Genomic DNA, 22,194 nt, shown 5'->3' on the forward strand with positions numbered 1-22,194 from the left:
ACATATTTAGATTCCAGCTCATTAAATAAATGCTTATTTTTAGTGATATAAAGTCTAACAATAGTGAAACCATTGTTAGAATCCATTCACATATGAAGGCATATGTGAATATTTTAATGTATTTCTTCACTATGTAAGAAGCAGTTTCTCATAACTCCAATTACTTACTCCATGAAAGTTATCATCCCCCCTTCTTTATAGATGAGGAAACAAGCTAAAAGATTAAATAATTCAAGGTGACTAAGAAAGTGGATCCAAGACCAGTTTTCTGCCTAAATCTCATACTCTTTTTAGTACTACATTCTTATATTTATTTCAGTAATGTTAAACAGACAATTTGAGATATCTCTGGTGAAGATATTTTATTTTTCATAAAAATATAATTGTACAATGCTCTTCAGAGAAAGAAAAATCCTTTCAATGCCCCCAAATACCATGTGACTTAACAGTAATCTTCCACTCCCTTAAAACTAAATATATAATTGACAATAAGCAACTGATTGCTTGGGAAATGTAGCATTTATATTTCCCTTTATTTTAACTACAGACAAGTCCAGTTAGACCTATACTTTTGTAATAAGCCAAATCAAATCTATTATAATTCAAAGACGATAAAAAATGCTAAATGGTAAAGCTGATAAATACTGCCAATTAGCTGGTAAACTGTGATGAATTTGCTGCAATAAGATAGATTCAGACTGGAATACAATAGAAAGATTTTAGGTAAAATAGAAAAAAAATTTAAGAACTTCAACCATATCCTAAAACTTGACCTGGTCAAACTTATTCCATATTATGTTCAGTTGCTCTAACATATGGCAGGTCTGTGCTACATTAAATATGGATTACGACGGGGCTAAATACACAGACATAGTTTCCCCCTTACCTTCCTTTCTTTGGGTTAAGAAGAAAACATTACTCTGTTACTCACAGAACAAGAACAGCACTGACCCAGGGGGACTGAGCTCACTGATTCTCACCCTCTTCTGTTCTCCCTCAGCCTGTCAGGGCAGGTAAGTGAGAGATGCTGGGATTTCAGTATGCTGCTCCTGAACTGAAATGGGGGAAGAAACAGGCTGTTTTAATCAGTGACATTTATTAACATGCTTCAAGTGGCCAAGCGTGCAGTGAGCACAATACTCAAAGCAATCCAACATTCCTTTTTAAAACCAAGGAGCTTTCTCTTGGTTTTGATCTACTGCAAAAACCAAATAGGTAGGTTTTGGAATAAAGTCAAATAAATTGTAATTTACTTTCACCCAAAATTATACATCTTCTACCTGACCTGAGGACAAAGTCACTGCTCTTGTAAAGATGGTGGGGGTGGGGGATATATCTCAGATAAATGACCCTGTAATTTAAAATTACAACCAGAGAAGAAATACTTCAAGCACAATGGAGACATTGCATTGAAGAGCCACATTCATTTTGGAATGTTTGCTTTGAAAACAGCTCTTCTGGGGAATTCAAAAGGTACTGAACATAGTAACATACAATACATTTTGGGTTGTTTTGCAAAATAAAAAATATACATTTGAGTAGACCAGAAGGCAAAACAGACCCATTACAATCTGAACGCTACATTTAAAACACTGAAATTCTGAAGGCCTAAATATTAACAATCCTTTATCTATATTTGTTATCCTAAAAAGACATTAAATACTCTTATCCCCCCATCCACCAAAACACAGAGAGACCCAACAGTCTGGGCTAGTGGTATATCAGTAGTCACACAGGACTGGACTAGAGATCTGAGTTTGCAACCGAAGCACAGGAGGCACTTAATTCAAATGCATAGCCTAAGAGAAGGGTGTGGGGGAAGTACCTTGTAATCTGAAACTACATGGTCCATCTCATGTTCCACCTCACAGACAATGTATTACACGATGCCTCCTCAAAAACTACCGTTTCATAACAGAACATATTTTGTTTGGAAGTCAAATATTTGTTTCATTAGAGCCAAGGACCATTATAATTTAGCAGCAACAGGGAACACATCTCCTGAATTAACTATGGGAAAGAAAAGAGAGGGGGTCTCAAAGGGGAAATGGTTCCCGGGGTCTATTTTAGTGTATCATACTATGAGCTGGATTCCTCAACCATCACGCCATCGGGAGGTCAGAAGACAGTAAACGTAGCTGCGGTGAGAACTGGAAAGGACTACTCTGCCCTCTGCACCTCCCAGCTGTGGTGCTGTGCACAGACCTAGCTCCAGTGTTTCACTCCAGAGTGGAGGCATCGCCGGGGCTGAACCAGACGCACACCTACAGTGCATTTCTTTCTGGCTCAGAACACATTCATAAGGAAACTCGTGTCAGGGAGGAAACTGAGTGTTCTGGTTACGGCTACAGCCGTTAGATCTACCAGCAATTTGTTCACTTTAATCCAGGTCTCCTGAGGCAGAAACTCAATCTCAGCAGCTAAAGTTATCTATTTTCTTTAGAAAAATTTTCCTAGTTGACTTCCCAAGGAAATGGGTGTGAACACTCACTCCTGTCCTCCCCATATGCTCATATAGACATATGATAGAAACACACACAGACACACACACTTTAGGTTGTAAAGATGATGTACAGTGCTGAAACGCCTAAAAGGTTATTTCTTGCTTAAAAATGAAATTTGACTGATAATTCTCCAAGTATGGACTGGGCCCTAGCAAATGTTTGCAAATACAGTTTGAGAAGACAGCAACAAAAGTTCCAAATAGAGGCTGTCTTGAGGGCTTTCCTGATAGATGCTGTTAACATGTACATTATTTAAAACAGGCATGTTATTATGGATTATAAAAATAGAAGTGTATCTATTTGTTAATATATATTCACAGCTTATGCTGGAATGGCTCACAGGAGAAATCATGGTTCATGCAGAAAACAGATGTTACTCAAGTAAATATAAAGAAATAAGATCAGGTCCATCAAGGCTGAGAATCTAGTCGGTAATCAGCCCATTCGGTTTCTCTTTGTAGGGCAATCAAAACCATGACAGGAGGTGACACCTAAACACACACACACATACAACTACATGGAAAGAGTATAAATTAACCACTAAAGCAAGGTAGAGTTAAGGTGCAAAAATACAATCTTTACCCATTTTTCTCTACGCCTGTGTTTTCAAGCATTGCAACATGTTAAATGCCATGGGAGGCAATACCAACCAGGACAGGTCTTGAATGTTTGTAAATTTTCTAAGTGTTAAAAGTTAAAGCAAAATCCTTTGAAATCTATGATCACACATTTGGTAGAAATTGCGGATTTACAGAGATGACTATGGAGCAGTAGGTAGTAAATGGAGCCAAGAAGTATAATCTTGTCCATTCATCCTTCATAGGAATCAGGATATTGACTTCAATCACTGACTTATCATTTTATATGATCTTCACCCTGAAAAATAAATTAAAGTTACCAATGTAAGAATGCTTTTAAGATCAATGAAATTTAGTGAATGTGTTTTAAAATGCAGCTGACTGATCTGAGTAAATCCCTCCCATTGACCTGCCAACAGCAACCAACACTTAACTATGAGAGGAGGGTATACTCAGACCACACAAAGGGCACACCTCGAGTACCCAGCTTGGGTGATAGGGATGGCTGTGTCACTGAAACCTACAGGACACCTACTACATTAGGGCATGCTACCAAGACAGGGGGTCATAGCAGCTCTACCTGATACATAGAAACAAACACAGGGAGGCTGCCAAAATGAAGAAACAAAGAAACATGGCCCAAATGAAAGAACAGATCACAACTCCAGAGAAAGAACTAAACAAAATGGAGATAAGCAATCTATCAGATACAGAGTTCAAAACACTGGTTATAAGGATGCTCAAGGGGCTTAGTGAGGACCTCAACAGAATAAAACAGATCCAGGAATACACTAATTGAAATAAAGAACGATTTACAGGGAAACAACAGTAGAGTGGATAAAGCCAAGAATCAAACCAATGATTTGGAACATAACGAAGCAAAAAACAACCAATCAGAACAAGAAGAAGAAAATGAATCCAAAAAAGTGAGGATAGTGTAAGCAGCCTCTGGGACAACTGCAAGTGTTCCAACATTCACATCACAGGGGTGCCAGAAGGAGAAGAGAAAGAGCAAGACACTGGAAATCTGTTTGAAAAAACAGTGAAAGAAAACGTCCTTAATTTGGTGAAGGAAATAGACATGCAAGTCCAGGAAGCACAGAGAGCCCCAAAGAGGATGTATGAAAAGAGGCCCACTCTAAGACACATCATAATTAAAATGCCAAAGGTTAAAGATGAAGAGAGAATCTTAAAAGCAGAAAGAGAAAAGAAGTTAGTTACCTATAGGGGAGTTCCCATAAGATTGTCATCTGATTTCTCAAAAGACACTTTGCAGGCTAGAAGGGACTGGCAAGAAATATTCAAAGTCATGAAAAGCAGGGACATACAACCAAGACTGCTCTACTCAGCAAAGGTATAATTTAGAATCAAAGGACAGATAAAAAGCTTCCCAGACAAGAAAAAAACATTCATTATCACAAAACCATTACTATATGAAATGTTAAAGGGATTTATTTAAGAAAAAGAAGAAGATCAAAACTATGAACAATAAAATGGCAAAGAATATAAATCTATCAACAATTGAATCTGAAAAACAAACTAAGCAAACAGGAACAGAGACACAATCATGGATACGGAGAGCTTTTTGATGGTTGCCAGATGGGAGGGATGTATTTGTGAATGGGTGAAGAGGTGAAGGGATTAAAAAGTACAAATAGGTAGTTACAGAATAGCTATAGGGATGTACAGTACAGTATAGGAAATGGAGTAGCCAAAGAACTTATTCGTATGACCCATGGACATGAACAATGGTGGGAGGATCGCCTGAGGAAGTGGGTTGCTGGTTGGAGCAGGGCAAAGAGGGAAAAGATCAGGATAACTGTAACAGCATAATCAATAAAATATAAATAAAAAATAAAGTTTGGTATCTACAGGAGGCTATTTTAAAATACAGAAGGAAAAAAAGACTGAGCTGATTTGCCTGTTTTCCCCTTAATTCAATTTAGATTAAGCAAATGTTATCTCATCCTTCAATTTTATAAAGTTTTTTAAAAGATAAAAGTTTATAACGTTTCCTTATAACCATTTCAAGTACTCCCAAATCAATCACAATGATGAAGAAATCAATGACATGGCATCTTCATTCTACTATCTGTAGTCTCCTTAACAAATGGTGTTGGGACTACTGGATATTCACATACAAAATAATTTGGACCTCTACCTCATACCATTTAGAAAAATTAACTCAAAATGGATTAGTGATCTAAATATAAGAGCTAAAACTAAAATCTATTAGAAAAAAGATACAGATAAATCTTCATGACCTTGTATTTGGCAATGGGCTGTTGGATGTGACATGCAGGGCATGAACAACAACAAAAAATAGATAGCCCTGGCCAGGTGGTTCAGCTGGTTGGAGCGTCATCTCATATACCAAAGGGTTGAGGATTCGATTCTTGATCAGGGCACATATCTAGTTTGCGGGTTTGATCCCTGGTCAGGGCGTGTGCAGGGGGCAACTGATTGATGTTTCTCTCTCACATCTATGTTTTCTCTGTCTCTCTCCCTTACTTGCTCTCTAAAATCAATAATCGTATCCTCAGATGAGGATTAAAAGAAAAAGAAAGAAAAATAGATAAACTGGACTTACTTAAAATTAAAATCTCTTGTTCACCAAAGGATACTATCAAGAAACAGAAAAGACAACCTACAGAATGAGAGAAATATCTGAAAATCATATATTTGATAAAGGTCTAGAATCTAGATATATAAAGCACTCTTACAACTCAATCACAAAATGAAAAAGAACTCAATTAAAACATGGGCAAGAGACTTAAAAGAGACATTTCTTCAAAGAAGATATACACACGACCAACAAGCAGATATATGAAAAGATGCTCAACATCATTAGTCCTGCAGATGAAAACCACAACCAGCCCTGGCCAGACAGCTAAGTTGGTTAGAACATCATCCTGAAATAACAAAGGGTATGGGTTCAATCTCCAGTCAGGGCACATATAAGAATCAACCAATGAATGCATAAGTAAGTGGAACAACAAATTGATGTTTCTCTTTCTCTCTCTCTAAAGATCAATTAATTTTAAGAAAGTTTTTTTGGTGCCCTGGATGGTATGGCTCAGTGGATTGAGTGCCTGCCTGAGAATCAAAGGGTCACTGGTTCGATTCCCAGTCAGGGTACATGCCTGGGTTGCAGGCCAGGTCCCCAGTGGGGGGCGTGAGAGAGGCCACCACACATTGATGTTTCTCTCCCTTTCTTTCTCCCTCCCTTCTCCTCTGTCTAAAAATAATAAAATCTTTAAAAAAATTTTTTTGTTTAAAAAAGCACAACCAGACACCACTTCACATCTACTAGGAAGGCTACAGTTTTTAAAAATGGAAAATAAAGTGTGGACAAGATGTAGAGAAATAGGAAGCTTCATATTTGCTGGTGGGAGTGTAAACTCTTTCAGCCACTGTGGAAAACAGTTTGTGGTTTCCATAAAAGCTAAATATAGAATTACCAGATGACCCAGCATTTTCACTTCTAGGTATATGCCCCACAGAACTGAAAGTTACTCAAACACACACTTGTACATGCATGTTCATAGCAGCACTGTTCACAATAGCCAAAAGGTAGAAACAAAAATCCATCAATGAATGAATGGATAAACAGGTTGTGGTATCAATATACAGTGGAATATTATGCAGCCATAAAATGGAATAAAGTACTGATACATGCTACAATGTAGATTATCCTTGAAAATATGCTAAGTGAAAGACACCAGACATAAAAAGTCACATACTGTATGACCCATTGATGTGAAATATCCATGTTAGGTAAAGCCATAGAGACACAAAGCATATTCATAGGGCTGGAGGGAGGGGATAATTGTGAGTAACTGCTTAATGAGTTTGGGGTTTTCTTTTGAGGTGCTGAAATGTTTTGCAACTAGATAAAGGTGGTGATTTACAACATTTTAAATATAAGGAATTTACAGCATGGGCTACTCTACAAGATAGAGCCTGAGGACCTTGCACATCTTACCTACCCTTCTGCTATTTCTTTGTCTATTAAAAAAAAAAGTATAATTCTTAAACACAATTATTGGAGGAAATACTTAAAATACTTAAGTGAAAATACTTTGTAAATTATAAATCAAAATACAAATAAAAGGTACTGTTAATAATAATTAGACTGGTACACTCCCATTTATGGACTAGGTGAACTTAATTAACAAATCTGCCATAAATTTATCAGTTGCTCTGCATAGACCTCCTGGACAATGCATTTCAGTATTTGGAATCTAACCGTTTCATTTAGTATACTACAAACAACATCACCATTTTATTGATTGAAAGGTATACAGAAGAAAAAAAAGTCACACAGAGGAAAGTGGTCAGTAGAAATCCTACTTTAAGACACTCCTCTACATGTATGTAAACAGTCCATGTAGTGTACTCACAGGAATTGCTGTTAGCGTCTGTTTTCCCGGCTTTCATGTGCCTGTTTAAGTTCTGCTGAGATTTGCTCTGCTCTTCTCCAGTGAGTAGGGCCTTTATTTCAGAAGGGATTTTTCCTTGGTCCATTGCCATACACCACTGCTTGTACTGAAATATTAAAAATATATTTAAGTAATATTTTACTAGTCCGAGTTCAGAAACCACTGGTAGAAATGCTAGATATAAGAACTCCCATGCCCAGAGGTCACACTGGCTGCGGGAAATCCCACCCTCCATTGTCTTTCCTATCGCTAACCTAGGACAGGGATGAGGCCTGCCAGCTTCCACAAGAGGGGGGAAACTGCTACTCGATCTTCTGGTGACGCACTGCAGTATCGCTCAGATTAAAAAGGTCCCTCTGGTTATAAGAATGTCTCTCCATAGTGTGCCACTAACTAGAATTCATCTTTTGGCTAATGCTCACATTATTATTTCTATTCCTAAAATAAATATTTTTGTAATTCCTTTCTTTCTTTCACAAACATTCATTAAACATCTACTTTCTATCAGAGTGTGTACTATGGACTCTGGGGTATACATAGATTAATCAGTTGAAAGATTATGCCCTCAACTGCAGAAGGTGAGAGATAATTTATATTGGGTTGGCTAAAAAGTTCATTTGCTTTTTTTCCATAAGATGACTCTAGTAGTGCTTAGTAGTCTTTAACTTCCTTTGAAACAATTTTGTGAGATTTTATTGTAACAGCTGTCCTATCAGTGTGCATTTAAAAAAAACTTATCCAAATTGGTGAATTTTTGTGTAGCCACTTTAATATTGAAGATGGAAGAAAATACACAACATTTTTGGCATATTATGCTTTATTATTTTAAGAAAGGTAAAAATGCAATTGAAATGCAAAAAAAGATATGTACAGTGTTTATGGAGAAGCTGCTGCGATTGATTGAACATGATAAAAGTGGTCTGTGAAGTTTCGTGCTGGAGAGTCCCCACTTGATGATGCTCCACGGTCAGGTAGGCCAGTTGAAGTTGATAGGGATCAAACTGAGACACTAATTGAGAACAATCAATGCTATATCATATGGGAGATAACCTACATACTCAAAATATCCAAATCAATAAAGTTATTGGTGAAAATGAAAAATCTGCCTTTCAGTTTATAGAAAAAGCTAAACGGACTTTTTGGCCAACCCAATTGCATAAGTCAAATTTAGTATACTAACAAAAAATCTACTGAATAGTGTATTTCTGAACTGTCTTTATGCCCCAACCTTACTTTCTTACCTTCTAAAAAGCGGTGGTAGCCTGTTCTGGCTTTGTCATGATCATAGTAGTATTACCTCTCTCTTCCCCAACCTGTCACCTCCTCCCCGAGCTCACAGTAATGGGGCTTCAATTCTCTTTTATCTGTTCTCTTTTACATTTCTACAGTCACTACCCAAAATCTGAATGAATAGCCTTGGCTGGTGTAGCTCAGTGGATTGAGCATGGGCCTGCAAACCAAAAGGTTGCTGGTTCGATTCCCAGTCAGGGCATGTGCCTGGGTTGTGTGCCTGGGCCCCAGTAGGGGATGCATGAGAGGTAACCACACATGGATGTTTCTTTTCCTCTCTTTCTCCTTCCCTTCCCCTCTCTCTAAAAGTACATAAATAAAATCGTAAAAAAACCCAAAATTTGAATGAATAAATGAAAACATGAAACATGCCAAATAAATAAATGTTTAAATACAACTGTATAGACTATTCATAGTTATATTGCTTTTTCCACTTAGCAATATATTATAAATGTTTTTCTACATCAATAAATATAGAGCTGCTCTGTGATTTTTACTGGATGCAAAGTAGTCCAACATATGAATGTAGTATAAGTTATTTAACCAATCCCCTATTGTTGTACATTTGGGTTATTTTCCATTTCCTTTCTATCATAAACAGTCCCTCAGGGAAACAAGTCACGTACATTCCACTCCTACCAGCAGTCTGTGAAAATGCCTATTTGCCCACATACTGGCTAAACAATTAACCAATGAATGTTCTTTCCCATGTTTGTCAACTGGATAGGTGAAAATTGGGTCCTTCATGTGTTAACGTATATCTCTTTGACTGGGAAGCGGAAGTTGATTTTTTGCATGCATTTATTGACAGACTTTCTTACCATTTCCAGTTCCTCTCTAAGGGCACATATGGCTCTTTCCCGACTGGATACCAACTCTTCCAAGTACTGATATCTCAGTTTCTTTCTGGCCCGGCATTCTCTTGCACTCTGCCGGCTCCTCTCAAGTTTTGCCTTCAAGTCAATTTTGGCTGGCTTCCGCCCACGTTTGCCGGGCTTCTTCACTTTACCTCCAACCACCTGCAGCAAGAGAGAGAAGACAAAATTTTTTTTCTCTTAGTTCTGTGTCGACGAAGGTGACTACAGCTGCATATCAGCAAGGGAAACATTTACAAATAATAAATTAATAAAGCCTGTGGAACTCAAAAAGCACAATCCCATCAAATGCCTCATGAGGCTTTGCTTCATAACTTTTTTCTGGTACTTTTGATACCAGGAATGTGAGAGAAGAAATAATGTAGGCTTTCGTTATTTTTTCAATAATAAAATTTAAATAGTTTAACAGTAAACTTTATAAACCATATGTAGCTAGATAATAAAAAACTAAATGATTACCAAATTTTTATTGACTTGAGAAAATGTTAAAAAAATCAATAATCAAAATTGTAAGTTCAGTATGATCTCAACGTTATAAAACAACACAAAGAAGAAAGGATGTTAACAAAAGTTCAATGAGGATTTCTCTGATAGGTGTGATTATATGTAGCTTTTTTCATCTGTATTTGTTATGATTTTTAAATTTTTACAATTAGAAAAATATAAAATTTATATGTAAAATTATGTATACATAGAAACAAATATGTATCCTAAGTAATATGCCTATAAATTCCCTCTTCAAATTTGTTGAGCTCAAAGAAACACACAGGAAGTCCCTGAAATTTTCAGGATAATTCTTTCCTGCCTTTAGAAGCCTGTAATTATAACCCTAGACTGTCTCAGGAGATTCCTACCTGTTATTCATGTACCTGCAAAGGCACAATTTTTTGGTGACTGACAAAGTAATTTAATCTTCTTCATTGTTTAGCTTTGGAACCTCCCCAAGTTCTTATAAAAGATATAACTACGAGATAAAGATGATAAACTTTCACATACATGAACCAGAACTTACATATCAAGTAAGTTTTCTTCAAAGCAGTCACTGTTAAGAGGGTAGGGGCACATTTATTCCAGTGAACCAGCTCTTTTGGAAAGTGCTTCAGGAGCCAATTTCTTACAAGCTACAATACAATATGCCTTTAGAAGCTACATTATTTTAGAGCCACACGTTTTTCTTTAAATTTCCCAACAACTGGATTATCCACCTTGTTTATCTGATGAGGTTCTGAATGATGTCCATTTCTTTCTGAAAACTACCCTCAGAGAATAAAAATGTCACTGTACTGAAAGGAATACTGCTTTGGCTTTAAAGGAAATTCTAAAAGAGAAGATGCAAAACTCAAACATGGGCATATCATCAGAATAAATGCAGAAACCTTTCCAGGTAACAAAACTCAAGGATCAATATTCATTTGGCTATAAAAATGCTGATTTGTTGGTTTGTGTGTTTGAAATCACTACTAATACCATACACTGACAATGTCCAGTACCCTACAAAGATCAGATTATTACTAAGTATAATGGCTACGTCAAGAAAACCACACTTTAAATGTGGGTCAGCCACATTTACCAGACCCTGTATCATAACATGATGGCTAACCACCGCATCTAGCATTTTACAGGATGGCTCTGAAATGAAACTGAATACTGCAAGGGAAAAAAAGCTTTCCTTTCCACCACCATGTTAAAAGCTAGCTGCTTCAGTACTATTCCTGCATTAGTTTCAATTTTTCAAAAACTGGTCTTTTAAAGCTTTTCTATTCTGCACCATTCCAATATAATAATATACACCTCAGGAAATTTTCCTTCTATGTCGGTATTTGATTAGCAATTCTGGGATGGCTAATTAATCCAAATATTACTATGGGCTAAATTTTAAATTATGTTTACATCACATCAACTGCACAATTTTAATAAAATGTTTTGAAATCACCCTACATTAAAACAAAGGGTATTTGCTTTGCTTCGGTTTTAAAAAGCAATATATTTACAGCACAGACTCGTGTCTATAGTGAAATAAATGGTAATCACATCTACTCTTTATGTAGTAAAATGAGTCATCACACAACACTATAATCCAACACCTCACTGATTGCTGTTTTTAATTAACGCAGGAGTGGCTGCTTTTGAAAAGTACAATCATAAAAATCAAACGAAAGTTATAATCCCTTGTTTAGTTTACATGGTAGCAAAATATTTAAATTGGGAACTGTTTTATTCCCTTTTTATTAGGAAGGCATATAAATGAATCCAGGGTTCCTATATTTTATGTCATCTCCTGTAAAATTACATTGAAAGCACATCTCGAGCTTAACTTTTCCTCAGGAATTTTTGCCTTTCATTCCCAGCTAACATCTGATCAGTGTGCCAGTCTTCAAGAGTCGAGCACATCACAGGACTACTGTAAACCTTAAGTAGAATAATGTGTGGCAGAACTTTGTAAAAAAAAAAAAAGGATTATACAAATGTAGAACCATACTAGTTGCTAACTATAGCAGTTAACTGAACTTTATATATTCCATAAGCCATAAAGATTGGGATGGATAGAGGAAGTTAATTAGAAACTACGAACCAGAAACTAAAACCGAAACCAACCCCACAAATTCCTTAAAAATCTCTGGGCCAAAAATCATTCTTACCTATGTTCCACGAAACTTTCACAAACTCAGTGATAACTACATTGGCTCCTTGCTCTTTCCTACCTCTACTGAGAGTAAGCTTTTTTTCTCATCTGTATTTTTTATGATTTTTAAATGGTTTCTAACTTATGTGTTGAAAAAGGCCAGGGATTAAAATAAAACTACTGGATTCAGCCGAGAGAGAGTTCCTGACCATTCTAAATGTAACCATTACAGAAAAAGACAGAATAATCTGCACAGGCCTGAGTGTGGGGAGCACAGGCTTCCCGCCAACAGGTTTACCTTCTGCAGGAAGAGGCATGACTGCATGCGCTCCAGGGGCTTATTAAAGTGAGGAAGCCTCTAGTGTCCAGATTAAACACTATCCTGAAGGCTCTTGAATCATTTTAGTTCTAGCTTTTTAGGAACAAAGAACAACAATTTAAATTCAGAGCTAAATCAAGGTGTGCAGGGGGAATAAGGCCTTGAGTTAGGCCCCCTACACATTGTCTCATATTATTTCACACCACCTCAGGTGAAGTAAACTCGACTTTCCTCATCTTTTTCAGGAAAATGGGGAAAATTCACTCCTTTATTCAACAATCATTTACTGAGCACCCACTATGCCCCAAACACTATAAAACTCTAGGAATATTAATACAGGCCAGGGTTCTTACTTTCAATGTATTTAGACTCGTGGAACATAGCAGACATGGAATAAACAGTAACATTATAAAGGGTAGGATAAGTGTACATACAGGAATGCTGGTGGTGGACACACACACACACACACACACACAGATACGCACAGTGACCTCTTTATTTTATACACGACAACATTTTAGTCCAGAGATTTTCAATGTCAGAGAAGGGTCTGGATGCAAGTCCCCTGATCTGCACTGTAGCAACTTGTCACAAGGTAACTCACTACCACCAGGCAGGACTATTCCCCTCCGGGTTCTTAGGTAACACTCATTCACTCGAACATGTAACTGCCTGAACAGGCGCTGTCGACAACTGGCAGGCGTTTTATATGCACTGCTACATTAATGCTATATAGCCATTCATTTAATCCAACTCCTGCAGCCTCAGGCACCTGATGGAAGGCAATGGTGAGGTTCAGTAACAAACTTTTTCATTTTACGCTTCCTTGAAATTTTCGTCTACTGTTATGACTCTCCACTCCCACCCACTGCAGTCATGCCAATTTATTCCTTTATAAAATGGTTTAGCTCCTCTCTATTCCTACTACCTCCATTAGTCAGGGTCCTACTCAGATTATTATAGTAAGTTCCCAATGGGTCCCCCTACCATCTCCCCTTTTCTACCCCCACTTCTCTAGTGAATCTATCTCGCAAAGAGCTGCCAAGTGAACCTTTCTTTTCAGCTCATTACTACTGTATTTGTACTTCAGGTTATCTTTCTTCACTGTGAAATAGTAATACCTAGTCATTATGGAAAGGATAAACTTCAATGGCCCTTCGGCCATGTCACTCTCCAGCTCAAGAGAAGACCTTTGGCTCAGCACTGCCTCCTGTGTCAGCATAACCAGTGTATTAGTTTCCTGTGGCTGCTGCAACAATGACCACAAGGTGGCTTAACACAACAGACATCTATTCTTTCTCCTCTAGGGGACTGACGTTGGCTCAGCTGCACTCCCTCTGGAGGCCTCGGGGAGAATCCATCCTTCGTTTTTTCCAGGTTCTGGGGCTGTCAGCATTCCTTAATTTGTGGCCACATTAATCCAATCTCTGCCTCTGTGGTCATGCTTGTCTACACATCTGTCTGTCAAATCTCCCTCTGCCTCACTCTTTTGAGGACACTTGTCATTGGATTTAGGGCCCTCAGATAATCCAGCATAAATTCTTCCTCTCAAAATCCTTCACTTAATCACAGCATTTTGCCATACAAAGTAATAGTCACAGGTTCCAGGGGTTAAGACATGGATACAGGTTTTTAGAGGCCACCAGTCAGCCCACAACATCCAGGTTCCCTCTCACCCAGCCACTCTTCTCTTCTGCTATTCCCAACAGGCAGCCTCCAGATCAAGTCAGGTCAGCATCCTGAGGGACCGCATCCTGCGCAGTCCTTCCTATTTCTCAGCATTTCTCTAAATGTTCCTTCTCCATGCCCCCACCACCCAGAGGGCGAATATCATGTCTTCTTTGGTTAGGATCAGCTCTAGCCCTCTTCCTTTGAAGCCATGCTCTGCCCTTTATTGGTTTTTTTTTCCAGATTTTTGGAACATATAGTTAATATCATACTGAGTCTATACGTTCTATTGTTTTGTTTTGTTTTTTTAGTGGCCTCCCAGATTTAATTTCTAGCTCTTCCAGTAGTGAGAGTTCCTCAGGCACAGAGGCTATGTTTTCTGCTACTTCTGCAACCCTCATTGTATCCAGCCCCGAACCAGGCATTTATTAAAAAACTGATCATTAAATGAATAAATACAAAGAAAATTAGCAATATTTAAAAATTGACTTGTTGATATCACTACCAACAACTTACAGAAATATGTTTTAAAAAGTCTCCCTATAAGGGATACAAAATCTGAAAAACCAATTAAGGACTCTTACTATGTTACCACTCTTTTTGTACTTATTTACGTCCTAATGCTCTAATTCTTAAGGCAACTTATACAAGTTTCAAGTTGTTAAGTCTAAGAGAATCAGTGCATTTACATAAGGGGTAGCATCAGCCCCAGCTAAAAAGGAAAACAGCAGGAAGGCTTGTTTCACTTTTCTTTTAAAAACATAAAGTGGAAAGTTATTTCCAGTTGACTAAAGAAAAATAAGGTAGGTATGTATGTGGCCCAGACACTGCTCTTTACCACTTGAAAGAATCGAAACAAGTAGCTGCATGTTCATTTGGTGTCAGGGCTCCCCTAACTTCCTTCCCCGCTATAGGTTAGACTTTTTCTCCTATTTATCAGATCTTCAGAAAGAGGCAAAGTCTAACCATATCTTCCTGCTGCTAACCTTTCTGCCAGCTTTTCTAGTCAACAGGAGAAACAAGATGAAGTAGGCAGCTCTGAAGTGAGAGCTGACTTCTGCCTCTCCCAATCTCTATGTCTCTTCCCCTCCTAGCCATCACTGTTTGAAGCTAAGTGTAACACTACATATATATGTAGCATTGCCTGAAACTCTTAAGAACTAACTGTAAGAGTGGTCTGTACTTAAACTGTCTTTGCTTCTTCCCAGCCATCTCTCTCAACTGCTATTTTGGCTTCTGCCCTATCACTCCATTGAAACTTTTCTTGCTAGGTTCATAAATAATCTATTTTCCAAGTCCAGCGGACACTTTCTCACTACTTACTTTACTTGAATTTTTTGTAGCATCTCCTATTATAGACTAAGTTCCCTCTTTAAAATTCTCTTCTCCCTTAGGTGGCCTAACAGCCTCTGTTTTTCTGGTTCTTCTACATCATTAATCTTTCTTTTTTCAGTTTATTTTGCTGAGTCCTATTCCTCAGCCTCTTCTGATCATTTTAGAGTTTTCCAGGATTCTGTCTCTTCAGCTACCTTCTGTCCACCTTCTTCACCTTTGAAGGATTTATGCATGCTGCATTAACCACAGTCTACATTATAACAGGCTCTAAAATGGTCTTCTGTTCAGCCCTTTCTTCTGAGCAAGCTAACCAAGCTAGTGAGGAGTCAGAAAGGACTAGCATTTACTGAGAATCCATTATATACTAAAAGTTCTTTTGATATCAGATCACAAATGTAGTGCATTTAATTTTTACAATAACTCCAGTTTTATTAACACACTCAATTTACAGGTGAAGAAATTCAGTTCTAAAGAGATGAAATAATCTGTCCAAAATTATAATAGCTTGAAAGGAGTAGAAATGAGATCTGAACTCTGGTTATATGCCAAAATCAATGTTCTTTCCTAATTAGACCATCTGCCTCTAGTCTTGACCCAGTTCCTACATCTTTACCCTTCTTAATCCAATCTCCATACAGCTATTAGTATATTTGTATGAAAATACAAATCTGATATTGTCACCTCTGCTTTAAGATCCCTCAATGGCTCTCCAATATCTATGGCCTTTGTTTTCTAACTTCAGTAAGCATATGAGCCACTCAACTGGGGAGCCTATTAAAATTAAAATTCCCAGGCCCCATTACCAAAGAGTCTGATTCAGCAGGTGTCTTCTTTATTTTACACACTGAAAAATACCAACCCAAATTTCTTAGCTAAATTTGCCAGGCCCTGGTCATCTTTCAATCCATATCTCTGCCCACACCTCTACTGTGCCTTATGCTCTAGCTCAGGAGTCAGCCAGCTACAGCCCTGATGGCAAACCAAAACCAGCCTGTTGCTTGGTATGGTAAATAAAGTTTTATTGAAACACAGCCACACCCGCTCATTACATTCTGACTGTGGTTGCTTTTGTGCTACAATGGCAGAGTTGAGTAATTGCAACAGAGATCACATGGTCAAAGAATACTTACTATCTGGACTTTCGCAAAATATTTGCCAATTCCTGCTCTAGCTGGTACTAAAACACGTATTTGCCAGTGCAGTATGCTTTAATACAGGATATTCCCTCTTCCCCATTTTCTGGGGGACTCCTATTCTTCCTTATACAGATTCATTCCTATTGTGCAAACCCATGTCTGACATACCCAGACAGTTAGGTATCCACTCTAGTGCCCCTCAAACCACTTGGCCTCTATTGCCCTCATTTCTTACCTCACTATACTGTAATTATTTTTCTATGTGTCTGCCGAGCCCAGTGAAATGTAAGCTCCTGAGAATACTTATAAAATCTTATTGATCTTTGTATCTCTACTGTCTAGCACAATGCCTGGTACATATTAGGTGTCCAACGAATGTCTGATGAATGAATAAACAAACTTTTCTGCAAACAAAGAGCAAAACATTCTTTAAATTTGAATTTTAATTGGTTTGTGTAGTATTAAAATTTGCCCCTTTGGGTTAAACTATCTGTAAAAACACCCAAGTTAAAATGTGCATGTAACCTAGGTAGGAAAGGAAGGCACATTAAAACATTAATATCTACTATCAGACATTTATGTACTAGATGAGCTGGATCTCAGGCCCTAGTCTTGTGGAAAGTAGTGAGAAAGGAGAAGGACAGAAAAAGCAGACAATGTCTGGGATTTGTGGTACTGCCAAAGAGGGTTATTCCAACTGCAGCAAAGGATGGCTAAGGGACCAACAGGAAAGACTTCAGGGGCCAAAGGACAGGTCTGGGAATGTCAGAGAGATTTTTTTGGCCAACTTAAAATTTTTATGAGAACCAGCATTACTCAGAACAAGTGAATAGAAGATAAGAACTGGTCGTCTTACCTAGGGAAGGGGTAAGAAACCTCATTTTCAGATAACCATGTGTCATATGGGTGGAAAGGAAGTATGGGAGAGAACAGCCACCCATATTAACATATCGTGACCAGCAGCTGGCCCAGTCTCTCATCAGTCCCGCAGTTGGAACTTGATGCTCTGTCAGACTAAGCAATAATAGATGGTGGTCTTTTACCAACTCCAAGTCTGCAGCAGGAACACATGCGGTCTAGGATATTTCAATTTATTTATTCATTTATTCAATAAACATAAAAGTCAAATACAAAATAAGAACCTTCTGTCTATGACCAAAGCCTCTGACAAATAACTTCACAATTTTCTTTGTGAAAATTGCAGCAGGTCAGGGAGAAAACTGAAAGCAGCAGGTCAGGGAGAAAAAGCTTTCATAAGAACAAGCACTTTTTCCTAGAGGTGGACATGTAGGTGGGCTCAGGAAACTACCTTTCTCACATAACCTAACGGTTTAGGGCCCAGCGTAAGTCCATTGCACATCCCATCCTACTTCCCCTGTCCCATTTGGGGGCACAGGTAGGAGCAAAGGGTAGAGGGGTGGAAATAAACAGAATCACAAATATTATGCAACAGTATGCACTTAAGAATTACTAAAATGTGCATGTCGGGTGCATCCTACACTGTGCAAAGGACGAAGGAAGTCACTGCTAGGAATGTAATAATAATAATAATAATAATAATATTTTTGAGGGCCTACTATGTGTTAGACTCTGTACTCAATGCAGTATCTCCAGTCCTCAACAAAGCCTGTGAGAAGGATCTAACTAACCTCTTAACAGATGGAAGAGGATGGAAGGCCAGAAAGGTTAAATACCTTAGCCAAGATTTGTTCCTTTCCAACGAACCCAGTAGACATCTACTCAGTATTTGAACTGTGCTACTTAGCCCTTTCCCAAGAACACACTTTTAGATATCCAGTGTAGTTCTTGCTTCCCCCACCCCCACCCCCACCCCCATTTGCTATCATCTGTATACTCTGGCAGGTTGGCTCAAAGAAGCACAAAGATTAGTAACGCCCAGGTACACCAGGGCTTTCTCCATAATGTCATTTTGTTCTAATTCACTTCAATCACTATTAACAACTAGTACTCGATGCTACGTATCAGGCACAATCCTACACACTTAGGAGGCAAAGCTGCACTCACATTCAAATCTGTTCTGTTCTTACTCCAGGAAGCTAGATGGCAGAATGTAGAGCCTTTGGCAAACCCATTCATTGCCACTGATGAAAACAATTCAGGATACAGAATCTTTATAAAGGGTGGTCCTCACACTATCATCTGTTTTTTGACCTGCTCCTTCAAATTCTGCCTCTCCTCAATCATTGCTGCTCCTGCTCACTTCCTGCTCTTCCTGTGGCCCTGACCTCGCTGTCAGTGTTTGTCATCCTTTGTGCTCTCACCAGCACAGCCACCAAGCCCCAACCCTTACCCTCCATTATACAGGGGAAACCGGGACCCGAGACTCCATCACCCATACATAATGTGGGGGAGAAGTATGTTTGTGTGTGAGTATGTATGTATGTATGTATGTATGTACTAGAACGGGGGTGTCAAACTCATTTTCACCTGAGGCCACATCAGCCTCGAAGTTGCCTTCAAAGGGCCAAATGTAATTTCAACTCCTTAACAGTTAAGGAGTAGTTACATTTATACAGTCCTAAAATTATTTTGGCCCTTTGAAGGCAACTGCAAGGCTGAGGTGGCCCCGGGTGAAAATGAGTTTGACACCTCTGTACTAGAAGGACAATACAATTTTGCAGGACTCTACAACGGAGCACAGAAAAAGGCAGGACTGGGAGCTGCCAAAGCCTCATGTAACGGCTGTTTCACACTACCTGGCTGCTGAAAGTGGTCCAGTCCTGCTATGCCTGGCATTTAGATGTAACTCACCCAAAACTATGACAGGCAGACCAGGGGAATGCAGTGCATTCAGAGGCACTAGTTACCCATAGGCATCTGCAGTGGACTTTGTTTTCCACAATTGTTAAGGATTTAAGAAACTGGTGGTTTCTAAAATCTTTCATAAGACAAAGAATCAATGGAAAATGAAACTGAATTTATTTTGCGTACCTGTGGACCCTATAGGAAGTAAATTATGAACAGTCTACTCCCCAAATTTAACTTCACCCTGTTAGGCAAAACAATAAAATTTTATCCCTCCACCCCAATACAGTTTGCTAGTTTTAGAAATAACTGCTATGTGATTTTATACGTAAGTAAAATAACTCCAAAACTTATGTATTATTTGTGGACTTACTTGAGATTAGTGAAGATTTTCTGAAAGTTATTAAGTGTTTCAAAGATGTGAAAAGGAAACAACTGAAAATTATGTAGAATATTCTGTGAGAGTCTCAAATTTAGAAAATGAAAAAACCATGTGATTTTGGCATTCTTAAACAGCCATATCATTATTTTCTGGGTAAGATAAAAGATATAGTATGCAGATTTAATTTCAAAATTAACACTGAAAGATCAAGCTAGCACAGACTTCTTCAGTTATTTTCTGATTTTTCTGGAAAATTTTCAGGACTCCTCATTTCTGTCTTAGAAATGCCACTTCCTATCGGGAGGGGTTTGCTACTTCACAAGCAGACTGTTTCCCTAGTGAGCCCCAATTCCAGAGCACCGTGTGGGGCTTTCCCCTCTATCACTCTTCTCAGAGCCTTCTGGGGGGTTAGGAAGAGGAGATAACGTAGAATGACACAGGCAGTAGAAAGAAGCTGTAAATCTTTTCAATCTCTGTGATGATGGGCAAAACAAAAACTTAACAGCAGCAAAATGTGACTGGTTACCTGGAGGGGGAAAAGGGCACCCAACAAAGAAAAAAGCTCTCTCCAGCAGCATACTGAAGACTGTGGAAAATAAAACCTCTGGAGAGCATACAGAAGGGGCAATTTCCACTTCAGAAGTTGGCAAATGCTGGAAGTCTGATGATCAGTAAGCTGACCGCCCCTATCTTCATGAAGTAAAGCTAAGCACTAATGTGGCTAGACATAAAGACAGAAATGGGATCACAAATGAATTAAGCAATGAACATGGCCTGCTACCTTATAATTAGGGATAAGTGATTTAGACAGAGAAAGGGGGTGGTGATGGATCATTAAGGTGGATTAACAAGAAAGAATTCACTATTTTTCTTAGAGAAGGCTTTCCAGAGGAGGTTAGATTCCAGACTCTGGACGAATAGCAACAGGAGCTTAGGAGAGTGTTCCAACCAACCACAGGAAAATAGTTCAGAGGGGGAGTGAACTGATTATATGAATGGGGCATTGAGTAAGGGAACAGGAGAGAAGAAAGGGGAACAGTCAAGGGAAACAGGGCTGGTTCAGGATGTCCTAGTTAAGGTCACCAAACTACAGAAAGGCTGGGAGGGGCGAGGGGAGGGCAAAAAGGAAGAGCAAAGTAATTTCTTCACTTATCTCGGCAGGCAAGTCAAGGACTAGGGTTTGCACTTCCTGGAAAAGCTGACACACAGGCTTGCCTTGGGAATGAAAATTTCCCAGGGGAGAGGGCCCTTTCTGGAACAACGCAGCCCGCTGTTTCCTGGATTCCTGGCTGGGTGCCCTGGGGTAATAAGTGAAGGCGCGGGGATGTCTAAGGCAGGTGTTTCCTGGGTGTCCGCATGGACTACAGTACTGAGGCTCAGCGGCGGGACCAGCACTTAGCGACAAGCAGGCGGCGGCGGCAGCTGCGCGTGCAAACCACAGGACTTACCTTACTGTCATCCATCGCGGCAGACAGGCCAGCCTGGCCAGGCGCTCCCTCCCCCTGCCCTCCCCGTCTCCGCCGGCCTGGCCCGGCCCGGCCCCCGCCCCGGGGGAAGAAGGGGATATGGTTCTGACTGCCTCCTCCTCTCGCCTAACAGTTCTCTTCCCTGATGCCACAGTCACAGGGACGAGGGACCAGTTCAGGAATGGCAGAGCGGACCCTGGAGGCGGCCCAAAACGCCTCCCTTCCGCGCCACCGCCCCCTCCTCCCCCTCCATGACGGTCCGGGTGTGTTTACAGACGCCGCGGAGAGCAGCGGGGAGGGGACGGTGGGCGGGACTGCTGCACGCGGAATGGCCCCCTCGGCTGCCGTAGCACCGCTGTCTTCTGGGAATTGTAGTTTACCTCACCGCAGTCTGTACGGGGCTGACTAGAAGGAAAACTACAATGTCCACAGAGCCTCAGCGCAGCGTCTGTTTTCCTCCAGCCGCGAGTGCTACGGAGGCGGGACCGGGAGGGACGCCAAGACTACGCCTCCCACAGTTCGCTCCCTGGGGGTTCCAACGGCTTGGGCACTAGAAGGTGGGAGTTTGGGGCCCCGCGGTGGCAACCGTGAGGTGGGGGCCCTGGGAACAGGCCTTCCTCCAGGACACCGCGGATACTCCGAAAAGGTGCAGCTGCTTCGGGGAAACAAATTGGCGGTTCCTCCCGATATTAAACATAGAGTTACCATATGGCCAGTATTTCCGCGAGAATATGTCCACATGGAAACTTTCACAAGACGGTTCTGTCCTAGAAGCTTTATTCATTATAGAAAGTAGAAACAACCCAAATG

The 22,194-nt window shown here is 39.6% G+C and overlaps 1 protein-coding gene across 2 annotated transcripts in view; it reads right to left on the bottom strand.

The window, feature by feature from the left end:
• Positions 1–336: 336 nt before the first annotated feature.
• CREBL2 (cAMP responsive element binding protein like 2) overlaps positions 337–22,194 on the bottom strand; it is a 57,169-nt gene continuing 35,311 nt past the window's right edge. Inside the window, exons 1-4 of one of the 2 annotated variants that reach the window (XM_053921797.2) lie at positions 21,367–21,669; positions 9,636–9,833; positions 7,486–7,630; positions 337–3,380 (exon numbers count right to left, since the gene is read on the bottom strand). In XM_053921797.2, the coding sequence (XP_053777772.1) occupies positions 3,376–3,380; positions 7,486–7,630; positions 9,636–9,833; positions 21,367–21,381 (363 nt within the window). In that variant the 5' untranslated portion in view covers positions 21,382–21,669 and the 3' untranslated portion in view covers positions 337–3,375. Of the gene's footprint in view, positions 3,381–7,485; positions 7,631–9,635; positions 9,834–21,366; positions 21,670–22,194 lie in introns of those variants that run through there. The other variant, XM_024575562.4, reaches the window with a different exon arrangement.

Source organism: Desmodus rotundus, chromosome 3 (genome assembly GCF_022682495.2).
Source record: "Desmodus rotundus isolate HL8 chromosome 3, HLdesRot8A.1, whole genome shotgun sequence".
NCBI lineage: Eukaryota > Metazoa > Chordata > Mammalia > Chiroptera > Phyllostomidae > Desmodus > Desmodus rotundus.